Below are 24230 nucleotides of genomic sequence, written 5' to 3'. Positions count from 1 at the left end.
AGTTAGAGTGTGTTATCGCTCTTCTTTTCCTCCCTTCTTGGCCATCTGCGCAGGGATAAGTTTATGGCTATTTCTGTGCAAGGCCTTTTGGTGGGAAAAAAGCATTATCTTCCTTCTTCCCCTGGCATGCCTTTACTTCAAAGAATGTCAGTGTAAAATGTACAGGTTTTAAGATGTGCCTGCCCTCTGTATGGTAATCCTGTAAACAGCAAACAGGGGTGGGTATAATTGTATTCATTATGTAGTTATTAATATTCATTGTATAGGTGTCAATGTAACCAAATAAGGGTCTATGGGGAGTTGCTGGCAATGCAAACATTTACATACTGGTATGGATAAAAGGATTGTAAAGTAACCCCCTCATTGCTCACTCGTGGGATCGAGGTGGAACGAGCAGGCAATAAAGGGTTCCATCTCCCCAATCCACCCCCGCGACAACCTGTTTGATTATTTCTAACAGTTTATATATATCTTGTTAGAGGTTAGCAATGTAGATAGAACAACAGTAATAGACAGGAAAGCAGTTTATTTGATTAAGAGGTCAAAAGGGAATAGTAACATCTAGATGGACCTTTGAGGTAACAACATCATTTGCCTGTATTACTCTTTGAGGTTTATGGGCTTGTCTACACTTACCTACGAGATTCGGCGGCAGTCGACTGGAGTTACACAAGCTACACAAAAAATTGCGTAACTCCCGTCGACTTCTCTGCTTCTCTTCTGCGCGCCGTCTTCACTGCACTGCGCCAATGGGAACCACGTTCCCGTCTACACAGTGCTATGCCACTTGAGAAGGTGGTCTTAATACGTCGATTTCTGGATTGACTGAGTGGGTCTGCACTGACCACTCAGTCGATCCAGAGAAATCGATCTGACGGTGGCGACTCTGCCGCTGTCAGTGTAGCCGTATCCTATGTAAATTGCCTGTTAATTGTGCTAATGCTGCGAATTACCTGTGTGTGTCTAGGAGGTGAAGGTTTTACTTCAAAGAACAATGTACATTACTATTCTCCACTCAAGGAAGTGCCTGTGGACTGTCTTGATAGTTTAAACAGCTATTGCCCAAAGCCCATATGAGGGAGTTAACTGCAAGTGCCCACCTTGCTTCAACTATAAAGGAAGCTTCAGGCCTGATCCTTTTTATCTCAGACCTGTCCAAGCTCATCAGGGAAAGTTTGGATCGCAAGACTGAGATCCCAGCACCAGCCTGGAATCACCCTGCTAATTCTCATGAGAGAATTTGAACAAACTCTGTACATAGACTATTCAGTCTTCATTTCTCTGGACTGGATTTCTAACAAAGAAGCTCTAAACAAGGACTGATGATCACCAAGCTGTTTGGGTAATTTCAGAGACTTAGCAATTTAATATCTTTGCAATTCAGTTATCAAATCTACTTTGAAACTGACCTAAGAACTTTATTTTCATCTGTGTATGTATACTGACCTTTTAACCATTACTCTCTCTCTCCTTTTTTTAAAGAAATGTTAGTTTAGTTAATAGGCATTGGCTTTAAGCATGTATTTGGGTAAGATCTGAACTATTCATTGACCTGTTTGGTAATGTGTCTGATCCTTTGGGATTGGTAGAACTTTTTTACATATGATGGATAAAGATGTTAATCAATTCCCATCTTATTTGACTTGGCTGTCTAGGTGCTAGCCAAAGGGCTGGATAGTTTTAAGGGAACTGTGTTTTGTCTACTGAATGACCAGTGAGGTCATCAGAACCTGTTTGTTGCTGGAGTGGTATATCTTGTGGAAGAAAAACCACCAGTATTTAGGGCTTTGCCTGTCCCATTCTTTGCACTTTGCTCTGTTTAAGCTATCTCAGCTCCCCTGGAGGCCAACATCACACTGGGCTAGATGGACCATTGGTTGGAGCCAACATGCCCATTCTTACGTTTTTAATAGATATGAGCAGAGCAAGCCCCCAATTGTCAAAGCCAGAAAAAAGGCTATTACAGTAACAGAGATAGGAGATGAGAGTCTGAACAAGAGTTTTAGCTGTGTGGCTGGATAGGAAGGACCATATCTTCGGGATGCTGTGCAGAAAGAAAATGCAAGATGGAGACAGAGGCTGGATGTAAGGACCTAGAGAGAGGTCTGTGTGGAAGATGATGCCAGCCTACGGGCCGAAATGATAGGCAGTTTGGTGGTGCTGACACAGTGACAGAGTAAGGAGGTGGGGAAATGGCTTGGGGGTTTAATAAAAGTCGCTTTAGCCATATTTAGCTCTAATCATAAGTTGAAGGCTAGATATCTACAAGGGACGAGCCACAGTCTAAGATTTTAGTTTGGATAAAGGGAGACAGGTGTTGAGTGGAGAGGTAGATCTGTGACTCATCAGCATGGAGATGGTAGCTGAATTCATGTTAGTGGAGGAGATTATCCAGAGACAAGGTGTAGAGGAAGAAGAGAAGGGGACCAAGGACAGAGCCCTGTGGAAGCCTCACAGACAGTGGGAGGGGGATGAGGAGGATCCTTCAAAGGACACGCTGAAGGAGTCATTAGAGTCTGACAAAAACAGTAACAGTGGAGTGCCCCAAATTTCTGCCTCCCTGAAACCTTACTTACCCACTCCCACCAGACCCTCCCCACCTCCTACAGCAACCATGCTCCAATCTTTTCCCTGCCCCCTCCCATTACTCCCAGTATTCCCCACTCCCAGGTAACCTACATCTCCTACCCAATTCCTCCCCCACCACCACCACCAATGCAGGCATCTTCACCCCCTTTTCCCATTCCCAGACCTCCCCACTACTAGTTCCCAGGAGCCCCTGTCCCTGACTCCCTCCCTTTTCCCTTCCACTGTACCCAACCCTTCCTGATTCCCTCTAGTCCTAACCCTCCACAGCCCTCCCCTTCCTCCACTGCTCTCAGCCCTCTGCTTTATGATCATATTCCCTTCTCCCCCCCCAACCCCCCCACTCTTCCTTCTCCTAAGGACTCCTGAATAGGAACCTCACACTGCCTCCTATCAACACTGTCACACCCTCCATGCATTTGGGAAGTTATTCGAGCAGAGTGCCAGCTCCATTGTAGTCAAGGTTCATCAGCATTACTCTTTGTTTAAAGATCAACTATTTTAATTGCTCTAAAATCCACATTTATTCACATTCTCTTGAAATTTTCCGCTCATCATAGGGGTGCAGGGCAGGGTTAGTTGTCCAAATATAGGGGGTTTTTTTATCAAGAGGTTCCTGAGATACAGCTCCCCCTAAAAGCAGCTTTTTACAAAATCACCTAGCTCTTTTAAACAGTTCTTTGCACGCACCTGGAGCTCAAACTATGATTCTGATTGTTCACCAACTGATCTCAGTCATTTGGCATTTATCTCAGCTTGTACATGGCACCCACTGACTCTTTGGGGAAGCAAAATTGAAAAAGTTAACTGCAGAATTTGGAATTTCAGATTGGCATAAGCCAAATTGACAAGCCAAAGAGACTGAAATGATTAACAGCTAGAGGGTTTCAAACAAGCTGCTGTCAAGAGTAATTGGCTGGCTTGAGGGGACATGCAGTGGCCATTGAACCTGAACAATATCCAGGCATTGGAATTTGAACTCTACCACGAATAGCTTTCAGGCAATATGTGTTGTGCATTTTACTTGCATTTTGCAGGAGTTCCTTTTGAAAGTTTTGTCCTGATACCAAACTTTCTGGGTTAAGAGCAATATTTTAAAATGCCCTAAAATCTATGTGCAGATTCTGGCCTGGTCTGCACTTAAAAGTTTTGCCAACATACCTCTGTCATTTAGGGAGTGAAAAATCTAGGTGTAGACACAAAAAAGTGACAAAAAAGTCTATTAAAAAAAAAACAAAGAAGGAAATGAAATGCCCATTAGCTACATTACTGCAGAGTTAAGATTGCCCAGTGCTATCTCATGCCGTTCCAGTATGTGCACGGTGGCTAAACTTAAACTTCTGAAAACAGGAAAAGAAGAGTTAAAGTGCATGCCACCCCCACAATGCAACCTTAACTCTGCTCTCATCCCTTACCTCTGGAGCTACCAATAGCACTGGAAATGGTTTAGGTAACAAACTACCAAGGGAAGTGGGGGATTCTCCATCTCTTGAAGTCTTCAAGTCATGAACTTTTCGGAAGATGATTTAATCAAACACCAGATATTCGGCTCCATACAACAGTGTATGGATGAAATTCTATGGCCTATATTATATAGATCAGACTAGATAACCTCATAGCTCCTTCTGGCCTTAAAAATCTATGGTCTACATACAGTAGGTACAAGGAAGGACTAAAAGAACATGCCTTTTTTGGAGTTGTGTTCTACAGAACTGAATTCTGGCATTTATCTGCATGTATTCCAACTGTGTTCACGTGTCAGCTGTCGTTGTAACTGAATAGCAGAGGGATTAGTGGGAGCAGTTTGGCAGAGCTGTGACTGTGAATGAATTTAGGTGAACCTCAAGGGATCCATATGAGAGACCTAGTGTGCCTCCTGTCAGTGCTGAATGTTGTAGGTTGTTTCGAGAAAGGTGCATAAGGGTGTGTTCTTGCCATGTGGATTGTCAGCAAGCTGGTGACACACATGCTAGTGGTCTCCAGGACTTAGTGAGGGGAAGTGAAGGCAATGACTCAGAAGGAATTCTCAGCGCAAGAGGAAAAGGGTGGTAACAGTTCACAGGCTTGCTGCAGGGAGCGGGCTTGGTGTTTGAGTGCAGGCCGGGTGCAGATCATTTCTGTTTGCTATGGACCAAAACCCAAGTTTTGTCCTGTGGAGACTGAATTGCATAGTGGCGTCTGCAGCACCACATGCACTGCCCCCCCCACGTGGATAAAGAGGCAGCCTAGGGAGGGTTGACTCAGCAGCACGAGCCGCATGTACCTGTCTCCTTATAAGGAAATGAAGTGACCCCACCCGCTGGTGCGTGGTCAGCAACTGCCCAGGATAATTGCAATCACCTGGTTGGCTGGTTCATACCTGCCCGGGAAATCAGGAGCACCTGGTTGGCTAAACGCTGAGCCCTGACCTTAGAAGGTCATGCAGCAAATAGCAACCAATGGGGCTTAGCCTCTGCTGACCAGGGGGAAACTATAAAAGTTCAAACCCAGGTGGCAGAAGGCAGAGAGGAATTGAATCCACCTGGCATCCTGCATATCCCCTGGTCTTGTCGGCTCGGCGGGCTGACGCATCTTCACTAGCCCGCTTCACTGTGAACTGATCACTCACAGTGGCTCTCTCCCGTCTGCAGTATCTTAAGCAAACGGCAACTGAATTTGGCCAGCATAGTATACCTGTACATAATGTTTGTGAGTATGGATTAACTGTTTTCTGTTGTGTTTGTCTTGTAACTTCTTTGGGGAACTCCAAAACTGGGCACCCTAGTGTCACATGCTGGCAGCCATGTGGTGATCCAGGAGAGATCACAAAACACTAAAGTTTTGGGTGGCACATTTTGTCTTTTCGTGCATGGAGGTCTCCTGCTCTTTGCTATCACTGTTTGCTGTGTAATTGCTTGCTGTGAAACTGTTTATTATAGAAATAGAACTGTTTTATTATAAGGATAGGATTGTTTATTGTAAAATAAAGGGTTTATTGATTAAGCAAACCCCCAGAATCATCACTGTCTTGCTTAACCCCCTGTATCCCAAACCGAACCTATCAGAGAGTTTTTCTCTCTGTTTCCACATGTCCCAGTAAAGAGATGTTAAGACCTTGTGCTATCCTGCACCTCTGCTCTGTTCCCAGCGTGTTCTGCAGCATGTGAGGGCAGAGTGCTCGTATGTGTGTCGTTGGCATTAGGGATGTAAAATATTGTTTAACAAAACAACCGTTTAAACAATTACAATTTATATCATTTAAATGGTTAACCAATATGATATTTTACATTCCTAGGGGGGCTGCAGGGGCCGCCTGGGAGCTGGATGGGGGCAGCCCAACACACCTCAGCCCCGCCACTGCATGGGGACCTAGCCCCTTCGATCACCCCAGAGTGGGCCCTCCAAAGCCGGGGTATCGCCGTCCCTGGAGCCAGCCACCTCCAGCCCGCAGGAGGGGGCAATGAGGCACCTCTGTGCTCTGCCCATCACCTGAGCCCATCCACCCCCCACAGCCACCCTGTGGAGCCCGACTATTTCCCTGGAATGGGGCTTCCTGGGCTGTCACACCACCACACCTGGCTTGCCCCAAAATGGGCCCTCCAGAGCTGGGGTGCTGTGCCCCCCAGCCCATAGGAGGGGGCAATTGGGCACTTCCACACCCTGCCCACAGCCTGAGCCCATTTGCGCCCCCTCCCCCCCTCGGGTCCTGCCATGCAAACACGTGTCCCAGCCCCCTCCATCATCCCTCCCTGCAACACCACATCCCCACTCACCCCCCAAGTGCACAGCCATCCCCCTCCCCCAATGCAGCGAATGGTTAAACAGTTAATGCAATTTGTAAACGGTAAGACAAATACTTACCAGTTAACTGTTTAACTGCTGGATACTTTACGTCCCTAGCTGGCATGCTGGGGTGATGGTGACACAGAGCAGAGTTGAGGTTGCATTATGGGGGTGATGTGAACCTTAACTCTTCACTTCCCTTTCTACCAGCTACGAGGACAGGAATCCTTACCCAGAGAAGTCACATTTTCATAGTTCTCCTGCATGACGTCTCTGTAGAGGGCTCTCTGAGCAGAGTTCAGCAGAGCCCACTCTTCCCTGGTGAAACACACAGCCACCTCCTTGAAGGTCACCGGTCCCTGAAAGTGCAAGAGTCTCCCGGTTAGCAGCACGGCTTGGAGCAGGGCCAATCAAATGGAAGGCAGAGAGTCAGCAGAGTCCTGTCCCACCCCACCCCGCTCAGAGCAGCCAGGAGACACCAGGGGGAGGGGAGAAAGAGAGAGCCCCTCATGGCTCCCAGCAGATAAGGGAGGGAGGCGGTCTTCATGTCCACCACACGCTTATCAGCCAGAGGCTGAGACAGGAAATGAAGCCCCAGCAGGGGCCAGGGAAAGCCCCCTGGCCGGAATCCCAAACACCCCTCCCATTGCCAGCAGCAGGTGCGAGGGGGCCCCCTTCATATTTCATAGCAGCCTCTAGCCAGTGGGTTCAGGTATCAGCACTGGGAGACTGGCCAGTTTCCCAGCCCTGTCCAGGGGGGTTGTTTCCTGTTCCACAAATTAGGAAACTTCCACCTCCAAAGCTCAGGGGTCTGTTCCTACAATCCAGGCCCCAGAATAAACAAGCCCCAGTAGGCTTGTCACATCGGCCCCTCCCATTCTCTACCCTGTAAACATCCCGCTCCCTCCCACCTCCAGCCACTGCCCGATAATCCCTACCTGAACTGGCTCTACTGAAGCCATTGCACCTCCCTGTCCCATGGGAGGCTGGGATGAGCTGGAGTGAAACATGGACGTTATTCTGCAGCCTGTCAGGGTGAGAAAGGCAATTGTGGGAATTTCAGAGCAGTCTTTAGTTTGTCACTTCACATCCTAGATGCTGCCAGGCTAGGAAAATGCTTGGTTGCTTTTTTACAGTGCACACCCAGCCCCTCTCACCAGAACTAAACCCACCGAGACATTTTTAAACCATCCCTTGAATAAAGTCTCTGAACCAAATGCTTGAAAAGAGCAGAAGCAAAGGAGTCACTCTGAGGGATTCACCCTGACACTGTCCCCGAGGGCAGCATGTGCCCACAGCAGGGAGAATAGGGAGGACCAGGAACTAGCTTTTCCTCTCTCTGCTTATCATCTTGTTAATAGGAAAGTGAATCTGCCCAGCAATGCTGCAGTATGTATGTCTGGGTAGGCTAGAGATCTGGGGACCTCTATCCCCACATACTTCTTCCTCTGCCTCTCTCTCCCTTTCTATCTCCTTTCTCCTCTCCCTCTGGCTGCAATTTCCCATGGCTGGATCAGCTCCCGCAATTGCTAATGAGAGGGGAGAGGACAGATGAAGAGATGCTGTTTGTGCAGAGTCATTTTCATGTCACCCCGGAGGTCTCTCTCCATTACCCGGCGTTCCTCTGGGCCCAGCCAAGTTAAGGACCTTCTCCATCCGGTACTAATCCCTAGGGCAGCCCTAGCCTCAGGAGTTGATGTCAACAGAGCCTAGGGGGCTCATGCCAGATGGAGAAAGCCCTGACCTTGGCTGGGACCCGAGGAGGCTTTAATTACGTTCACTCCCCACCATAGACCTGCTGGAGGAGCAGCAGCTGCTCAGCCCAGGCTTCCAGATCACAATGAAGGCAGCAGCTTAAGTTCTGACCCAGGAATCTCAACCCAAATATCCTGAGCAGAGAGAGAGAGAGAGAGAGAGAGCAGCACCCCTGCCCCATCTTCAGCAACAACTAGAGCTCCCTGGAAACAGCTGCTAATGAAACCAATTCCTCACAGGGACAGTGTTGCTGGTCTTGTTGCCCCCATGTGTTAATCTGCAGTTACTCCTTGTCCTTCCTTGAAGTGACTCTGGATTAACACCAGTCTCAGGGAGGCCAGAAACATGGCTCAGGAAGGATGAGGCCAGAATCCTTTTAAACAGATCATCCCCTCATTCCTCACATCTGGGACAAGGATTTAGAAAAACAGGTTTCCCGCCAGAACTGATGTTCCTGGAGGGAAAAGTGGGAGGGATTGATGGGGCTGTATACGAATGAACTAACAGAAAGTAATGGTAACACCCCCACCCCACACGACATACACTATTCATATGGGCAGCAGGGAGTTGTTTGCGAAGCTGCTTTAAGAGGGCAAGGCACTGGGGTTGGGAGCAGGAAGGATCCCTGGCAGCAGCACAGGAGGGCAGGTGACAAGGAGTTAGTGGCTGGGAGAGTTGCACTGGGCAGATGGGCAATACAGCAGTTGGGATTGGTGAGTCCATTGGGGACACTTGCTCCACCATTCCCCTCCTGTGCCCCTTCCATGCCCTGTGATTTGCAAAGAACGGCCACTCGTCCTCACCCACAAGGCAGTTCTATCTCCTCTCCCCATGGTCTGCCGACTAACCTTCCTCCCATTTGGGGAAACAAGTCAGGACAACAAATTCCCATCTAAAGAAGGACAATTTGTTTGAGATAAAATGGGTGGGAAAATGTGCCAAATCTGAGATTTAAAATTGACATTTGAGAATTAGAGAGAAAATGGGGCAAAATCTGAGGAGGATAATAGATAAAGGGTGGACAATTTATGAGAAAGGGGGGAAATCTACATGGATTTAATATCCAAATTTGATCATTAGGGAGAAAAGGGTAATTGTACGAATATATGATTGGAAAAAGGCAAATCTAGTACCTATCTTCAAAAAAGAAGGATCCAGGGAACTACAGACCGGTCAGCCTCACCTCAGTCCCTGGAAAAATCATGGAGCAGTTCCTCAAGGAATCCATTTTGAGGCTGTTGGAGAAGAGGAAGATGATCAGGCACAGTCAACATGGATTCACTAAGGGCAAGTCATGCCTGACCAACCTGATTGCCTTCTATGAAGAGGTGACTGGCTCTGTGGATGTAGGGAAGGCGGTGGATGTGATATACCTTGACTTTAGCAAAGCTTTTGATACTGTCTCCCACAGTATTCTTATCAGCAAGTTAAGGAAGTATGGGTTGGATGAATGGACTATAAGATGGATAGAGATCTGACTAGATCATCGGGCTCAACGGGTAGTGATCAATGGCTTGATGTCTAGCTGGCAGCCGGTAACAAACGGAATGCCCCAAGGGTCAGTGCTGGTGCCGGTTTTGTTTAACATCTTCATTAATGATCTGAAGGATAGGGTGGATCGCATGCTCAGCAAGTTTGCAGATGACACTAAGCTGGGGGGAGTGGTAGATATCCTGGCGAGTAGGTATAGGATACAGAGTGACCTAGACAAACAGGAGGATTGGGCCAAAAAAAAAAAAAAATCTGATGAGATTCAACCAGGACAAGTGCAGAGTCCTGCATTTAGGATGGAAGAATCCCATGCACTGCTACAGACTGGGGACTGATGGGCTAGGCAGCAGTTCTGCAGAAAAGGACCTGGGGTTACAGTGGACAAGACACTGGATATGAGTCAGCCGTGTGCCCTGGTTGCCAAGAAGGCTGATAGCATATTGGGCTGCATTAGTAAGAGCATTGCCAGCAGGTCGCGGGAAGTGATTATTCCCCTCTATTTGGCATTGGTGAGGCCACATTTGGAGTATTGTGTCCAGTTTCGGGCCCCCCCACTACAAAAAGGATGTCGACAAGTTGGAGAGAGTCCAGCGGAGGGCAACAAAAATGATTAGGGGGTTGGAGCACAAGACCTATGAGGAGAGGCTGAGGGAACTAGGCTTGTTTAGTCTGCAGAAGAGAAGAATGAGAGGGGATTTGATAGCAGCCTTTTAACTATCTGAAAGGGGGTTCCAGGGAGGATGGAGCTAGGCTGTTCTCAGTGGTAGTAGATGACAGAACTAGGAGCAATGGACTCACGTTGCAGTGGGGGAGATTTAGTTTGGATATTAAAAAAAAGTGGAATGGGTTACCTAGGTTTTTAAGGTGCGGCTTGACAAAGCCCTGGCTGGGATGGTTTAGTTGGGGTTGGTCCTGCTTTGAGCAGGGGGTTGGACTAGATACCTCCTGAGGTCCCTTCCAACCCTAATCTTCTTTGATTCTATGAGAGGGAAGTGACAAAATCAGAGAGGATGTTATCATCTCTTCCACACCCACTACCTGGTATTCTGCCTTGGAATTTCCTGATTGCCCAAAGATAGTTCAATCTACACATTTCACACTTTTTTCCCTTTCCTTCTATCTCTGGTTTATTCTTCATCCCTTCCATTCCTGACAATCCCACCTCCAAAAATAACCTATCACTTGTATGCAAACACTTCAGAAAGTGATCATTCTAGATCTGACCTATCACCCTCAAAGGAAACCTGCACTACATGTTCCAAAGCACAGCCTGGGAGCTTACATTCATACCTCTGCTAGACACTAAAAATCACAGACTGAACAGACACTGGATTTACAGTTTATCACAACAATAACCCACTACTCTTCCCCCTTTTTCTTGTCCTATGACTGTAGAGGTGTTAAGAAGCCACCCCTAGAATACGTGCTAACACCATATGCTAACCAACCTGGTCCATCTAGAGTTTAGCTGGGACAGTCTTAGTCTTGTCTCTTGTCTCAATAAAAGATGTTCTCGCCCCCACCTTGTCGCTCTAACCCCACCTCCAGCCAGACAAGGGGAAAGGGGCACCCCTGGGTAGTGGGCACCATTCTCTTTCTGCCCCCTGGAACAGACCCTGGGGCAGAACTGAGAGCAGCCCCTTCGGTCAGTGTAAGTCACTCAGCACCTTAATAACAAGGAAGCCGATTCCCAGGGGCTGCAATACCCGGTGCCCCTGTGCAGAGTCGCTTTCCTGCCCCAGCCCCAGCGCTCTCAATTACCTGGAGCCTCCAGCCCAGGAGTCGATGGCGGCAGAGCTCGGGGCTCCCCTAGAGGCTACTTCAAGCCACCGAAGAAAGACGCAGCGCGGCCGGGCACAGAGGGGCTTTAGTCAGCGTCTCTCCCCGCACAGACCCCGGGAAGCAGCAGCGGAGCGGGCGTGGCTCCCCCCGGCCTCCCAGCTCCCAAGGGAAGCAGCAGCGCGTTACAGGGTTCTCCCCACACCCGTCCCACGGCTGCCCGCCGGATCCGGACTCGGATCCGAATCATCATCTCCTCTCACTCGCTGTCGCTTCTTTGTTCTCCTCCCAGCAGCACGCACGGCTGCGCGGCCCCTTCCTGTACCTCTGTCCCCGGGTGCCCGCCAGATGCGGCCGCAGCGCTCATTGGCAGGGCCGTGCCGGGCAGGGGCTGCTCATCTCGGCCGCGCGCCCACTCGAGTCCTTGCAGCCGCTGCCCGGCGCTGCCCGCTCCTTCCCGCTCCTGCAGGCCCTGCCCGCGGCCCGGAGGCGGAGCTGCGCCTGGCTGGGAACAGGAAGGGACCAAGTCTCCGTCCAGAGGGGAGAGACGCGGGGAAGGGATTGAAAGAGGTAGCAGGAGAATTAACGGGATGACGGGTTCCCAGCTCCTTTCACTGCATCCCCCGGGCAGATTCCCGAGCGCTGGGTCAGTGTCCGCAGCCAGCGCCGAGCTGGTCACAGAGCCCCCGGCCCGGCCCGGCCCCCAAGTGTCTCCTTCACGCCGGGCACCAGCCTCGCGGAGTAACTGCAAAACCGCAGCTCTGCTGCCCCGCCCGAGGCCGCTGCACCTCTGTCCGCTCCTTGGGTCTCAGCCGCTGCCAGGGCAGGCACCGAGTCACTTAGCTGGGTGGGGAGGCGCCAGGACAGCACACGCTCATGGGCACTGTTCAGATAATAACTGAAGCCACCGTTACACTTGTACAGTCGTTGTTGTATCTTAGATTAGCCAGGGCCGGCCGTGGGGAAAACACTGCCCTGGATGAACTTGTATTTTGACACCCCTGGCCCCTGCTGCCTCCCAGCCCCTCCAGCTCCCCGGCACGGCTGCCTCCCTGGGCTCCCCACTCCCCCACCTTCCATGAGCCCCGCTGCCTCCCACCCCGCCTCCACTGCCCTGAGCTCCCTTTTGCGGCCATGCACGCCAGGCCCACCCGCTCCTCGCCTCTTGACCATTGCAGCCCTCTGACCAAGGTGCCCTGGGTGGTTGCCCACCTGCAAGGCCAGCTTTGATATTATCCAACTGATACGAGGGTTCTCCCTCTGGTGAACACAAGATGTTTTGGGCCTTGCAGGTCAGCTTCCCAGTGGCAGAGAAATCAGTGTACAGAGTCTGGATGAATTTTAAGAGTGATTTGATTTATTAACACAAATACAGGAGTCCTGGAACAGAGGCAAACAGCACACGGGCAATCCCCTCCTCAAGAAATCTCAGCATGCACCAGTGCCTGCTTCCCAAGAAGTTACTCTGTGCCAAGAATTGCCTCTGAAAACAGAGAATAAAGCCACAGCTTCTCTCCTAGGACAACTGCATCACTGAACTCAAAACAGGCTCATCTTCCAAAGAGACTGAACATTTGCTGGCATGCTAAGAAAAAGAACTCATCAGCTTGTGTAACTCGCCACTTGGTGCCTTTCACCATAACAATACTTTCAGAGGGAAGAACCAGTAGTTCTTGGAAATGAAGGGATGTTCAGCGTCCAGAGCCTGGTTCGCTTGGGGCTGCCCTACTCAGTCTGTGAAGCATATTGACAGGAAGCGGTGAGAAGGCCAGGCGGGGAATGGTTATTGTTGTTGCTGTTGTTGTTAAGTGCTGAGGAATGTTGTTGCTGCTGCAGCATTCTTACTGTTCTTGGAGCTCCTGTGTCAGCTGCACTAGTAGATGGTGAAGCATGTTAATTCAGCAGACCTCAGTGTTATTCATAAGAAAGACAACAAGCTCAGTTCAGTGGTGAAGGCACTCAGCCAGGTTGATTGCTGACAAAGCACGGTAGTAGCGCCCCGTAAGAATTCCTGGTACACTAACACATGTATGCGGGCGACCATGGTACGAGCTCAATCACAACAACAGGATGCTGTCCCCTCAGCTGGCCAAAGGTGCCCCTTCTAGGACTTCTCCTTGTATACATTGATACAAACAAGGTACGTATCACACTCCAGACGTTGCTAGTCACCACACTTCTCCTTGTACTTGCCAGTTCGAATGAAACATCCATTATCCTGCCATCCCACCCTTAGCTTATGAAGGGTTGGTGTGTTCCTCGACCATCTCTTAGGAATGCGGTTATGTAGTTACTTGAGAACTCTGGATGTTCTTGTATCATTCTCTCCAGTCAGGAATGAGCTTACTTGATTAGCCAATACCTAGTGTGTTGTTATTTTGCCAAGGCCAGGCCTATTCTGGTTCACAGCCTTTGGTTCACACTATTAGTTATGCCTAGGGCTCCAGCAAGGCCTACATTCATGATTTATCAGAGCCTTGTCACTGCACTTAGATTCTCCTCAGACCCCAGAAGAGGGGTACGTCCTAAATATGGTTCCTTCTTCCAAAGCCTCTCAATACTCAAGGACTCAGCTCTGATATTTGTAAGTGTCCTGCCCCCTCCTGTTACCCCAGAATTTGACATTCCTGCATATAACTGAGAACTTGACAATACTGTAGTCAGCCATTTTGTATGTTCAACCACTGCTAGCTGAAAACCAAATACCACATAGCAAGGAATAATCTTAGGCGTTTGTGAGGCAAGGTCAGACAGCTACATACTGGCTATTTGCTGATTAGAATGGGAGACTGGGACAGAAAGTATTGGAAGAGAGTGAGTGAATAGTGACCTTGGTTTTAAGTACCCCTGATATATTGTTGTTATGACTAGAAATACTAGAAATGTTTTGAGATAATGAGTAGTTTGTAGAAATTAGGAGATTTGGTGACCCAGTAGAGGTTATTATGCTGACCCACTAGGAGTCGTTATAGGTTATGTGCTTGTTAGAGTTAACTATAAAAGATTAGGTAAAAGTAAATACCTCGAAGCAATCTGAGGGAGCTTTTCTTCAGGCAAGGAGCTGACATCTAAAATCCCCATCAGCTGGATGGAAAGAGGGTCCCTGGAAGCCGGGCTGGTGATCACTTGAAACCATCTCAGATTGTGGGTAACTATAGCTGGGATGTCTTAAACCTATTGCATATGTGTGTACTTAAAATTTAACAAATAGTAGTTACAGATAAGAGCACGCTTGTTTGTATCAATCATTTATCAAATGGAAGTGCTGAGTTCCCATTGATTTATTCCTGACACCACCTGAAGTGAAACAGTTAAGTTACCACTACTTTGGGTTTTGAGAAACCTCACATAGCAGATCTGGCAAGCCAGTTACCAGGAAAGGAAGGGGACAATTGGTACAAATGGTTCGTTTGTTTGTTTGTTTGTCATACGGGAGGAGGACATGGAGCAAGGTTGCAAAACTGTAATTTTCTGTGTTGTAGTCCCAAACTGATTTACGGATACATTCCGTGACTGATTCAGGGCTCAGGCTAATAAGTCTGGTCGAGGGACAAAATATGTCAGAAGGAAAGAGAATGTCTGGAAAGTTAGAGAGAATGTTGGAAAATAGCTTGATTGATTTTATAGAGGAGCATCGTAATGATTTGTGGAAGCTTGGACTCTTTTCTGACCCCAGAGCGTTCCTGCAGCTCTGTAAGCAATGGGAAACCTGGGTTAGTGTGGGAATATGGATAACAGCAATGATTTTAGCTGAGTTGCCAAAGGAGTCCCCGGATGAGACCCAGGCAGGTCACAGGGAATGTAAGAGACAAAGTTGTGCTCTCAGAGCCATGTTGGGAGAACAAAAGGGAATAGTGGCTGTGATCAGAGGGAGTCATAGCCTAGGAAAGTGGGGCGGGGGGAGTCAGAGGATCTTGATTCATATCCTTTTCATTATGAGTATGAGAGGGATGATCCCCATGAGCTTCTGTTTCCCTTGGGCACTTCCAGCCAGTTCCTGTATCGTCCCTTGCTTGGAACAGTGGAAGACCTGCAGACGTCAATGCCCATCACACCCATGTTGAGGAAGATTGGTCCCCAAGGGAGTAACTAAAGAGGGGAAGAATGGGTAGGGGCTAGAGCAGGGGTGGGCAAACTTCTTGGCCTGCGGGCCACATCTGTGTATAGAAATTGTATGGCAGGCTATACAGAGGGGTGGGGCTATGTGGGGGGAGTGGCCATCACGCAGCACTGCTTGAGGCTGGGAGCAGTGCCAGTCAGGACACCACTGGGTCCACATGGTGGGAGAGGGGCGGAGGAAGATGTGGGGCTGGGAGGGGAAGCAGCCGATGCCACACCAAGCAGCTTGTTCCACAAGATTTCCGAGGACCACCGGTTGAGCTGGAGGCCTGATGAAAAGCTCATATGGGCCATATGTAGCCCGTGGGCTGCAGTTTGCCCACCCTGAGTTAGAGCTGCAAGGAAATTGGCTGGCCTGTTAAAATGGAGCACAGTCTTGGGATGGCTGGCAAGCATTACTGGCACCCCCAGACTCACTCTGGTGGACGTAGCAGCAACTCCTACACTCCTCTTGGAGCCAGGATAGGGGCTAGAGGTGCGGGTTCTCAGATTTTTGGCCCACAGGGCCCCACTTCTAAATTCGTTATTGCTGTCTGTACTTTTCTTGATTTTCCTTTCTTCCTAAGTCATTCTTCACACACTCTCCCCCCTTTCTCCCACCTTCCACTTCTTTTCTTCCCCTTCCCCTTTCTCTCTCTTCCCCCTTTCTCTCTCCCTTCCTTCTTTCCCCTCACTTCCCCCCCACCCCCTGTTTTTTTTCCTCTTGCCTGTTTATGTTTGGAAAATTAAGGGTTAATGCCACCCAATAGTATTTTATTGTCCTTGAAAATATGGTTGCGAAGCAATACGGAATGTTGCTATTGATTCCGCTTGGAAGCAGTTCTGAGGAAAGCAGTAAATTAACAATAGAAGGATCAGGCCCATTTCTGTTTATTTCATGGCCATAATGATCTGTGGCTCTGCATGAAGCAATCTCCTCCTAGATAAGACTTTAAAGGAAGGCAAGGAATAAAGGGGAGAAAAGAAAGAGAAGGGAGACAGACCCTACAAAAGTTGGGGCACGCAGAGCCCCTGATCCCTGGTGGGTGGAAATTTGGAGGTGGGCTCACTAGAACTTATCTCCAGGATACAGCTCAAGACCAAAGCAGCTAGAACTTTTTTAACCCCTGCATGACTAGACTGCGCAGAAACTGAATCCCCAAGTAACATGACCCTGACTGGCCATCAGGAGATGTCCATCTGTTCTATTGGGAGTGGAGAACATTAGATGCTTGGTGTGTGTAGTCTGTTGATTTGTTGAAGGATATTCACTGTGTGAAAGCTTTTTCACTGGGAAAAGGCCTCGCAGACCCGTAGAGCTGTGAGTTCACTGGGAATGGATGTGTGCTCTGAGCCCACAGAGAGGCAGAACCCTGAGTCAATGGAGGAGTAAAGTTGGGTCCCTTATGCCCTGAGTACCCATGAGGAAAGGTAGGGATGGGAGTCTTAAATTGTGCGAGTAACAGTTTTGGTGGAGTGAGGGCACCCTAAGGTCATTTGTACCAAACTGATCGAGTTTCATGCAGTGACTAACAACAGAATACCCATGCTCTTCTGCCAGCCAAGGTTCACAACCTCGTAGCAGAATGACCACCCCAGACATCAACAAAGAGTTCCAGGAGGGGTGAGGGCTAGCTGAGAAGCCGATTTTCCTTGCTAAATGGGTCACGGAATGAGGTCCGTGCCCAAGGGGACAGGATGCCTTCCGGATAAAGTAGGTACTTGAGTCTGCTTGTAAGGGGTTTGAAGTATGCTGTAATGGCATGAAGCTGGAACCAGAGAAAGCTGCCAGAAATCTTTCCAGTTTGGAGTTATTCCAGGAAAGGCAGCTGTGTTGCAGGGATTGTACAGGGTGGCTAAGTCTTTACCAGCAAGCTGAAACACCTTAAGAAATAAATGCAAAAAGTATAAAAAATCAACTCAGTGACATGGTAGAAACACAGAACTCTGAGTGAGAATGGAAAGTTTAAGATCACAAAACCATGTTGCCAGTGAAACTTTAAAAGCTATGGCAGCAAAGAATGATATAATAAAGCTAAGATATGGTAAAATTGATGCAGAAATCCTAGTTACAGGCCCTGATCCCCCACCCCAGAAGCAATATAGGTACCCAAAGGAGGCAGAAGCCAACCTGAAAGAAACAATTGATGGGCTTCTGAGCCAGAGGGTTTTAGTGGGACAGTCAAGCCCCACTAACACTGCCCACCGGCTGGTCTTTAAAAGTGATGGCAGGACTTGGAAGCTGGTAGTAGAGTTTTGACCCCTTAATTGGATGACCCCACTGATGGCCCCCATTGTGGTTAAGTATCAGGAGGTGATGGCCTCCATTGTAAGAGGGGCCCAGTGATTTTCAGTTGGTTTTAGCCAATACTTTCTTTGCTTCTTTATAAATCCATGGTCTGCCCACATTTTGAATACTGCATGCAGACTTGGACGCCCCATCTCAAAAAAGATATTTTGGTATTGGAAAAGGTACAGAAAAGAGCAACAAAGCAACAGGAAAAGAGCAACGGGTATGGAACAGCTTCCATATGAGGAGAGATTAATAAGACTGGGACTTTTCATCTTGGAAAAGAGATGACTAAGGGGGGATATGATAGAGGTCTATAAAATTATGACTGGTGTGGAGAAAGTAAATAAGGAAGTGTTATTTACTGCTTCTCATAACACAAGAACTAGGGGGTCATCAAATGAAATTAATAGGCATCAGATTTAAAATGAACAAAAGGAAGTATTTCTTCATACAACACACAGTCAATCTGTGGAACTCCTTGCCAGAGGATGTTGTGAAGGCCAAGACTATAACAGGGTTCAAAAAAGAATTAGATAAGTTAATGGAGAATAGGTCCATCAATGGCCATTAGCCAGGATGGGCAGGGATACAAAACCATACTCTCAAGTGTCCCTAGCCTCTGTTTGCCAGAAGCTGGGAATAGGCAACAGGGGATGGATCACTTGATGATTACCTGTTCTGTTCATTCTCTCTGAAGCACCTGGCATTGGCCATTTTCAGAAGACAGGATGGACCATTGGTCTCACCCAGTATGGTCATTCTTATCCAAAACTGATGAAGGAATGTGACATCATTTCAGGTGGTGTCCACAGCCAACTGTCTAAACTTGGTGACATAGGAAGAGGGTGTTCCCAGGGTTGCTGGAACTTATGTAAGGTGGTCTCCATTGTGTGAGCTTTATGCAGATTGTCAAAAATGATGGTTGTATTCCGCGAGAGTGGAGGGTTCGTAATTTTTATAGATCTCGGTAATGGAGAGAAACAACCGGACAAGGCAATACCCAAGCAAAGATTTATTTATGGTCAGATAAAGGATTATAAGTCTACACAAATATCACACAAAAGCCAGAGCACTATTACCCAAGCAGCAAAGACCTCGAAAAGTACACTTACTGCTACGAGAAGGGTAGGACAGTCCATCCTAGACCAGAGGACAGTGCCCGCAATTATTCTTGGAGCCTGAGCAGCAACAGCACTTAGCAATTAAGAGAGCAAACAGCACACCCACTAGGAGGATGCTTACTACAATGATTACCTGGGGGGCCATTAGTATTTGGGAGGCAGACCGGGGGGTCTTACACTTACACCCCGGCCTATTCATGCAAGGAGGAAGGTGCTTACCAATACGAAGGCAAAGAGACCCATTCGTTGCCTTATGAAGCGAGTGGCGACCAGGGAACCGACTTGCCCGAGGCATCTGCTAGCGCCTTGATGGATCCACAGAGAGCCTCAGGCAGGGAAGGGCTCCAGGGTCCTATTATACCTCTGCTCGTGAGTGACATGTATCGCAATCCACATGGGGATTGGGCCTTAACCTTGTTTTCCATTAGTCTATTGGTTAATAGCTAGGGGCTTTCTGCAGTAAGGTGACGTTAGTTGTTTATTGCTAAAACTACCATTTTTTGTTGCTGAGATTGCTGAGTTTATTGCTGAAACGACTACTTTTCTGCCAAAGCCGCTAGTTTCTTGCTGACTCTAAGGTCAGCTGACTTCTATATTCATCTCAAGGGTATTTCCAGACCTGGGGATGGTTCCTCTTATCCCTTAGGGGCTTTCCAGACAAGTCTGGTTCTTGAGAGGCCTAACCCTTGCTAAAAGCCTGCGTATTATTCCTAGGGCCTTGCTCTTGCCATCCTAAGCTGACCTCGTGTTACAATATTTTTGCGCACCCTTACAATGGTGAACACTTGCAGGAAAGAATCCCAGTTGGTTAGCACTGGTGGTCCTGCTCTAGAAGTGGAGATGCCCATGTTAGGGCCTCCTGGTGTGTAAGCTAAGTACCAGCCGTACCTTGATCTGGTCTGTGGTGTATTCCTGGGGCTGGAGCATGAACAGGAGTCTGCATTGAGTAATAAACCTGCAAAACTTGCTGTGGGTGCCATCATATCTCTCTGGTAATAAAACTCTGGGGCTGGTTACCCGAGCTGGTGTCTGTTATGTTAAATCCTTGGAAAGTACTTGTATTCAGAGAGAAATCAGCATGGAACACAGAGAGATGCAAACCCATGAAAAGTCTTTATTGAACTACACTAAAACCAGCCAGGACTGGCTGAGCTATCCCCTAATAGTCTAACTCTATTGCTATGGCAACAAACTAAGCTCTGTTGCTACAGCAACGTAGGCAATAAGGCAAGACACAAAATACAGGGAGTAAGTAAAGGGAGACAGGTGAGTATCTGTAGCTATGCCAAGAGCTGCAACATGTTCCCACAGGGAGTAATTTTCTGTTTGCAGATGCTGTACTTGGTCCCTCAGCCTCTGGTTCTCAGCCTGGGGGACAGAGACCTGTTTCTGGAATCCTAGCAGATTCGTGATGGAAGGGACCTCATCTAGTTCAACCCCCTGCTCAAAGCAGGACTAAGCCCAAATAAATCATTCCAGCCAGGGCTTTATCACAGGACTCTCAGGACCCTGGGGCATCGACGAGGTGGGAGGCTCAACAATGTCCATACTCAGTTCAGAGGTTCAGCAACAAATTCTAGAGAAGACCAAGAGTGGTCTGAGCGAACTGTCAGGGCCCATATGTCTGACCCAGCAGTCGAAGCCCAGAGTAGAGTTGAGGTCAAAGCCAGGAGTCATACCAAAGGTCACAACCAGAGTCAGCGGGTCAAACCAGAGTCGGAGCCAGAAGTCACATAACTGGGGTCAGGAAGAGGAAATAGGAATGAGGAGAGGGGATTAGGCAAGGAGGCGGGAACTTGGTCTCTGGGGTCTGGTTAACATCAGGCCTAGTTAGTAGCTGCTCAGGCAAAGGGTGTGAGAGGAACGAGAAACTTTATGACTGAAGGTGACCAATCAGCAGTTGGTTGCCAGTCAGCTGATCCCACTGAGTAAGCAAGTGTAACCTCTGGTTGAGGGGTATCATCTGCCGTTTCCATCAGAAGCCCTGCAGTCTAGTGGCACAAAAAGCAGCCCCTGGGCCTGTGTTGGAGAGCTGTGGTGCCTGACAGTATGCAGCACTTGGTTAAGCTCCTCCTAAAACAAGTGAGATGTGGTTCTGGTGCCTGGTTTTCTGGTACTGGTCCTGAGCTGCTTAATTTTCTCCGTTTACAGGTCTGGGAAATTTCCAATACTGCCGGCTTATTTGCTGGTACACATGGTCATCCCTGGCACTCTTACTAAAATCCACTGTTTTGCTCACACCAGAGATTAACCAAAATCTGGCTGTGCTCCCACGACCATGAAGCAGCACACTCTGCCAAGGACAGCGTCTGGTCGGTCTCCATTACAAACACAGACGGTTCTCCTAAGGTGTGTTCGCAGCTCAGCAGTCAGAAAACTTGTCAAGCTGCTGTAGTACACGCAGGGTTGCTTCTGTTTCCCTGAAGTTGATAGGTGATTCTTGGGACAGAGTAGATGTCACAGGGCCTGTGCCCTGGAACAACTATGGAACAGTCCCTGGGAAGACCCATTCAGTGTGTCAACCTCCTTAGGGTCATGCTCTTTCACTAGGGCAAGCCCCTTGACTTCACCACCTCCTGGGACCTTCAGCACCCCTGCTTCATGCCATGCGCTCCCTGCAGTGAGTCCACCTGAGTCTGACCCCCGAGGGAGACTTGTACGTCGAAAGGGAGCAATGCACCCCCACCTTCCTTAAACTGGAGTGACTCAGCCAGTGTTGTAAAAGCAGAAGGGTTCATTAGATGTCTGGAACACAGTGTAGAAAGTGCTTAGTTACCATAGAGAACAGAAAGCTACAGCATAGCCCATCTGGGTCAGTGTTATACTTATAAAAGAAAAGACTAGCAGGATCTTATTCAGGCGGACAGTGCCATATGCCACGCTTATTGTACATGTAAGAATATTAAAAAGCAGTCACATTCACACACACATTCATAAAGTTCTGCAAACTGGTGTGATATAATTACCAGTCCTTTTATGCGTTGCTCAAGCCATCCTAGTGGCCAACGAGGCTGGCCACGGGCAGGAAGCCAGCCCTCTGTCAGACGTGATGCTCCAAGATGACAATTGCAGAATGAGACCCAAAGTTTCCATGTTTTTACCCATCTTTTATACTTGCTGGCTCTCATGTAAGTCTATGGGCCTTGCAGTGTCATGCTGCCTCTGGGTCCAGTATAGTTGTTAATCACCAGCTAATTGAAAGCAGGACTATTCTCTTATTTCTATACTTTCTTTGTTCCCAGGGTGGATCCTTCTGCACTTTAGGGTCATTGATAGGTATTCTTCGGCCTTCAGGGTTAGGATGGCAGTTGGTGTCTTTACTTCCCTTTCTGTTGTTAGAGCAGTTTAGGTTGGTGTCTTTTTATGCCCTGCACATACATTCCTCAATCACACAAAGAGAATTTATCAAGATATTTTTAGGTTCAATAGTACGAGTTTCAGGAAAGAGCTTACTTCAAAAAACTAACAAGATGAAGTCCACTTATGCCACACTAAGCAGTAACTATACCATTATCATAACCGTAAAGGAAAAATGTCTCTCTACCTCTATCTCACTTATACAATAAAACAAGGAGTCTACATCTGATTTGTTTGCACAGCTCCTGAGGAGGGCTCACATCCGAGCCCAGAGCCCTCTGACCCCTTTATCGTCCCAGTCCAGGACCTTCTTCCCTGCTTCCAGCAGCCCACACTTAACAACCCCACCTGGCCCCTCCTCACTCCTTTGTCCTTGTTCCCAGGCAAAGATTGTCACCTGGTCTCCTCCTTAGCCCTTTATTTTCCAGCTAGTCACACACTGCTGGCTTGCTAGGGGGTGGCCCCCCCATGGCTGTTAATCACCAGGTACCAAATGTCCAGGCAATTGGAGAGGCCACTCTCTTCTTGGAGTCTCCAAAGGCATAGCGCCCCTGGCAGCGAGGCGTCAGCCACACCTGGATCTCTGCAAGGAGTAAACAACCTTTTCCCACCACCTTATGTGCCATGCCCCCCATAGTGGAAACTGAGGCACACACACTACTCAGACAAAATATTATGAAAAATTTCCACATCATCCCACCAGGCTCTTGGGGCTGCTGCGGCCATGGTGCTGGCGGAGGCCAGGATATCGTGTCCTCCTCCCTGCCCCCCGGCCTTTGTTTCTGCTATTCCAGTTGCCTGGAGATTTGGTACCTAGCAACTAACAACCCTGCACCAGCCCTCCACAGGAAGCCAGCACTGCTTGCCCAGCAAGAACAGGAAAAAAGTGAGGAGGAGCCATATTAAGTGTGGGCTGGTGGAAGGAAGGAGATCCCCCTGAACTGGGGAGAAAGATGGTTCTGGTCTCACCAAAGTGGACCATGCTATCTGTAAAAACAACGTGAGTTCTGTAGCACTTTAAAGACTAATAAATTTAATTTCTGCAGGCATAAGCTTTCGTGGGCTGTAACCCACTTCATTAGACCCCAGCTGATGAAGTGGGTTACAGCCCATGAAAGCATATGCCTGCAGAAATTAAATGTGTTAGTCTTTGAGGTGCTACAGGACTCTCGTTGTTTTTGCTGGATACAGACTAATACGGCTCCCCCTCTGGAACTTTTCAGCATGCTTTCTGTGCTAGCCAAGATCTGTCTACGCTGTGCTGCTTTTCCACATTGCCTGAGCATCACTGTGGATGCTGACGGTGGGGATGTATAGCTCCCTTTGTGTGGCCAAGTCTCTCTCAGGAGTGCTGCGCAGGAAGCTCAAGGAGTGAAGCAGCTAGGCTGGCTGCTGCTGAAGGTGCCAAGATTTGGTAGGCTTCGGAGGCGGAAAGCCAAGGGGGTTTCCCTAGTGAAAGGTGGGTCTGGCCCACTGGAAGGGCCCTTCAGTCCCAGAGACTGATCCGGAGCACCACTTGTGGATGTGTGACAGGCTGTTTCAAGGTCCCTCTGAATAGCTTCCCTCCCATTTGCTACCTGAATCCTGCCCCTAGAAGAGACCTGTGCAGGTGCTTCCCTGTAGTTAATGCAGCTCCAACCCCTCCTGCAGGCTCATTAGACCAAGGGAACAGGTCCCAGGGGCTGCAAGATCAGAGGCCCCGGGGCCCATTTGAGCACAGTCACTTTCCTGCCTGGTCCCCAGAGTTTTCCTGAGGCCTCAATCACCTGAGTTTCCAGCTCAGAAGTTGGTCCACAAAGGTGGCAGCAGCAGCAAAAACATCTTATAAGAGTGCTCAGTTTCTGTGCTATGTTCTCCCAGCCGCTCCAGCCCCTTCTCCCCTCCCTGCTTACCAGGCCAGGCTGCAGCCTGTCCCCGAGGGAAGTGGCCATCCCAGCGCAGGGTCTAGGACCCGGTGTCCCGACCCCCCGCACCGCACCGCACCGCGC

The 24230-nt window shown here is 48.7% G+C and overlaps 1 protein-coding gene across 1 annotated transcript in view; it reads right to left on the bottom strand.

The window, feature by feature from the left end:
* Positions 1-24226, bottom strand: part of LOC137158508 (zinc finger protein 3-like) — a 62126-nt gene extending 37900 nt beyond the window's left edge. Inside the window, exons 1-4 of the mRNA XM_067556295.1 lie at positions 24135-24226; positions 19105-21630; positions 7287-7375; positions 6581-6707 (exon numbers count right to left, since the gene is read on the bottom strand). Coding sequence (XP_067412396.1) covers positions 6581-6707; positions 7287-7375; positions 19105-19180 — 292 coding nt within the window. The 5' untranslated portion in view covers positions 19181-21630; positions 24135-24226. The remainder of the gene's footprint in view (positions 1-6580; positions 6708-7286; positions 7376-19104; positions 21631-24134) is intronic.
* Positions 24227-24230: the final 4 nt, after the last annotated feature.

The sequence above is a fragment of the Emydura macquarii genome, unplaced genomic scaffold (assembly GCF_026122565.2).
Source record: "Emydura macquarii macquarii isolate MOO-44397 ecotype Brisbane River unplaced genomic scaffold, CSIRO-AGI_Emac_v2 contig_1692, whole genome shotgun sequence".
NCBI classification, from domain to species: Eukaryota; Metazoa; Chordata; order Testudines; family Chelidae; genus Emydura; species Emydura macquarii.
Note: the sequence above shows the minus strand (reverse complement) of the source record. Positions and strands in the feature narration are given on the sequence as shown.